Source organism: Poromitra crassiceps (assembly GCF_964638095.1).
Source record: "Poromitra crassiceps genome assembly, chromosome: 4".
Classification (NCBI taxonomy): Eukaryota; Metazoa; Chordata; class Actinopteri; order Beryciformes; family Melamphaidae; genus Poromitra; species Poromitra crassiceps.
Window position 1 is genome coordinate 54,800,669 of NC_139626.1, and position 3,026 is coordinate 54,803,694.

At 54.6% G+C, this 3,026-nt stretch overlaps 1 protein-coding gene across 1 annotated transcript; it reads right to left on the minus strand.

Moving 5' to 3' along the window:
• Nucleotides 1–488: 488 nt before the first annotated feature.
• On the minus strand, nt 489–2,547 carry LOC310775846 (kelch-like protein 10; the record flags this gene model as incomplete). Its single annotated transcript, XM_083635973.1, has 3 exons — nt 489–820; nt 1,125–1,301; nt 1,578–2,547. The coding sequence occupies 3 exons, from the start codon at nt 2,545–2,547 to the stop codon at nt 489–491; spliced, it is 1,479 nt and encodes a 492-aa protein (XP_083492099.1).
• Between the last annotated feature and the right edge of the window lie 479 nt (nt 2,548–3,026).

The following is a 3,026-nucleotide window of genomic DNA, read 5'->3' on the forward strand; positions in this document are numbered from 1 at the left end:
ACGTCCGTGGCGGCCTTGGGGAGCGCTGATGCTGAGATGCTTGAAGACACCGTCAAGGTTGAGACACTCCAGGACAAATAGTGGGAGTGACACTTCTGTTACCTGATATATGTTGTTGATTTACTGAAATTCTACATAGGGCCCTGGGCCTCGTGAACCAGATTTTGATTTTCTGTGTATGTGTGTTTTCTGCACCTGCGAAAATAAAGAATACAAAGAACACAGTGTCACATTTTAGTTTTAATGCTGATGGCTATTGGTGCTGGCATTCTGGGGTTCTGGTATAAATACAAATATATGAAGAGAGAATAACCGGTGGGGCAGAGCAAACCCCTAGAGTAAATCATAGAAAAGAAATAGAGACAAATATAGACCTCTGTGATGAGCATGGAGTTGACGCTATGTACAGCAGTTGTAGGGTTCCAATGATACAAATAAAAAACAATATTCTACAAGAATGATCAGAGTATGCGTTTTTAATTTATTCTTCACACTGTTTCACAGGTCATGACAGAGAGAAGCTTTAGACCAGGTTGTGAGTACTCTGCCATGTCGGACAGTCCGTGTGCCACACAGCAGCTGATCCTAATGCCTCTCATCCCGGTCCCGCACGCTTCGTGCCACTCATTGGTGCTCCAGTCGCAGCGCTCCACTTTGGAGCTGTTGGGGGATCCTCCGCATACGAACAACTGGTCGTCCACCACCTCGATGCCGAAGCTGCTGCGCGGACGAGGCATGTCGGGCGCGGCGCTCCACGTGTCGGTTAGCGGCCCGTAGGCCTCGGCGCTGTGCAGTCTAGTTCCGATATAACTGCCGGCCACTGCGTAGACGCGCCGTGGTGTAGCGGGGCACGGAGTACTCGGCCATGTCGGACAGTCCGCTTGCCACACAGCAGCTGATTGAAATGCAATCCTCCCCCATCCCGCAGGCTTCGTGCCACTTGTTGGTACTCCATTTGTAGCTCTCCACCTTGGAGCTGTCGGGTGATCCTCCGCATACAAACAACTGGTCGTCCACCACCCCGATGCCGAAGTTGGTGCGTGGTTCCGGCATGTCGGGCACGGCGCTCCACCTCTGGGTTAGCGGGTCGTAGGCCTCGGCGCTGCGCAGTCGTCCGGCCAAACCATGGCCGCCCACTGCGTAGATGCGCTGTCTGTAGGCAATGACGCCCAAGTGGGAACGCTCGACGCTCATGCGGGCGATCTTCGTCCACCGGTCGGTGTCTGGGTCGTAGCACTCGGCCGTGTCCAGGACCTCATGTGTCTCATAAGAGTGCTCATACTCCGTCACACGACGATATACTACACCACCGCAGATGTAGACTTTGTTGTTCAGTACTGTGGCGCTGGCGTGCATCCTCTTCCCGTTCATAGGTTGGAGCAGAGTCCACTTGTCGGTCTCAGGATCATAGCGTTCGACACTGTCGTGCACGATGCCTCTCTCGAACCCATCCTGCTCGGTTTGTACCTTTCCTACCTTGCCTCCCATGGCATAGATACTGCCATTCAGTACTGCCAAGCTGTGCCCCCCTGGGCGAGGATGATGCATGGCTGCCACATCGTGCCAAGTACGGGTACCGAGGTCAAACTTCCGCACGCTGGTGTTAATGCAGAACGAACCTCTCTCATCGCTCATGTAGCCGCCAACACAGTAGACAGCGCCATTTAGGAAAGCGGCGGCGCTGTAATTTTGCATAGGCCGAAGTTCACTGTTTGGTACATTGGCCCAGAACTTGTCACGTGGATCGTATAGCCGAATCCTCGAAGTTGTACCGTCGCCAAACCTGATTCGAGTGACGGCCAACAGGACGGCATGTGGCTGGCGCGGCCGAATCTGGGCGTTTACATCACGCATGACCCTCTCGGCCTCGGCGACGATCGCCTCACACTCTGCGTCGTCCTTCACCAGACCGTGGTTCTTCACCCGGTCGACGAAGTAGTCCGTGGCCATTAGGGCCAGGCGGATCTTGGGCAGTAGCGCGGATATGTGACCTTCGCGCTCCTCGGGCGCGTGGGCGATCCAGCGGAGCGCGGCCTCGAACGCGGCGCTCTCCCGCCCCACGTTCAGATCGTCCCGTCCGAGGATGTCCGTCAACCGCTCGAGAGAGAGTCCCAGGAACTCTTCGGAGTACGCGGCGATCTGCTCAAAGCGCAGCAGGATAAAGAGAAAGGCCTCGTTCCTCAGGTCCGGACAGTGGTATAGGTCTGCCAAGGTAAAGATGCCGACGCAGTTCCCCGGGTGGAGCCGCGCCTCCAGGAACTCGCAGCAGGAGCGTTTCACCCCGGCGAAGCCGAGGTAATCCGCCGCTATCAACAGCTCCTCCGCATTGTTCTCGGTCACCGGGACGGAGCCTGCGTCGGCGGAGTCTAGGAGGAGACGCATCGCGTTCGTCGACACGGGGCCGTCCATCTCGTAGACGTCGTCCTGCGACGTCCAACCGTGGGCGAAGACAGCGCGGAAGTATGGGCTGCAGCCGCAGAGGACGGCCTTGCGGACGTCGAATTCCGTGCCGTCCACTCTGATCCGCCAATAGCCCGAAGGCGGCATTGCGACTACCGGGGTTCCAATGACAAAAATAAAAAACAATATTCGATATGATCAGAGTATGCGTTTTTTTTTCTCCTTTGATGGGAAAATCTGACTTCTGGAGGTCCTCACACCAGAAGGGAAAAGACAGAAAGTGATACTTCGGGCAGGGGGGTGTTAGTTTTACAAGACTATCTGGAGCAGAAAACTGGGCTTAAAACCTGTACCATTCTAGAGGAGAGGAGGAGAGGATTTTGTGCGACGGGCGTTTTGTCAGAGAAGAGTTTTTTGTCGGAGGAGAGGATTTTGTAAGAGGGGCGTTTTTCAGAGGCTGTCCTCTAACAAAGATATCTCCTGACAGAAACACCATCCTCTGACAACTCTGTCTCGCTCTGACAGGATGCTCCCTGTGGTGGCTATAAAATACCAGTGTCTTGGAGTCTTGTCTTGTACATGTCTTGGAGAAGCGTAATCTGTAAGTGTTTTATTGATAGGATTCC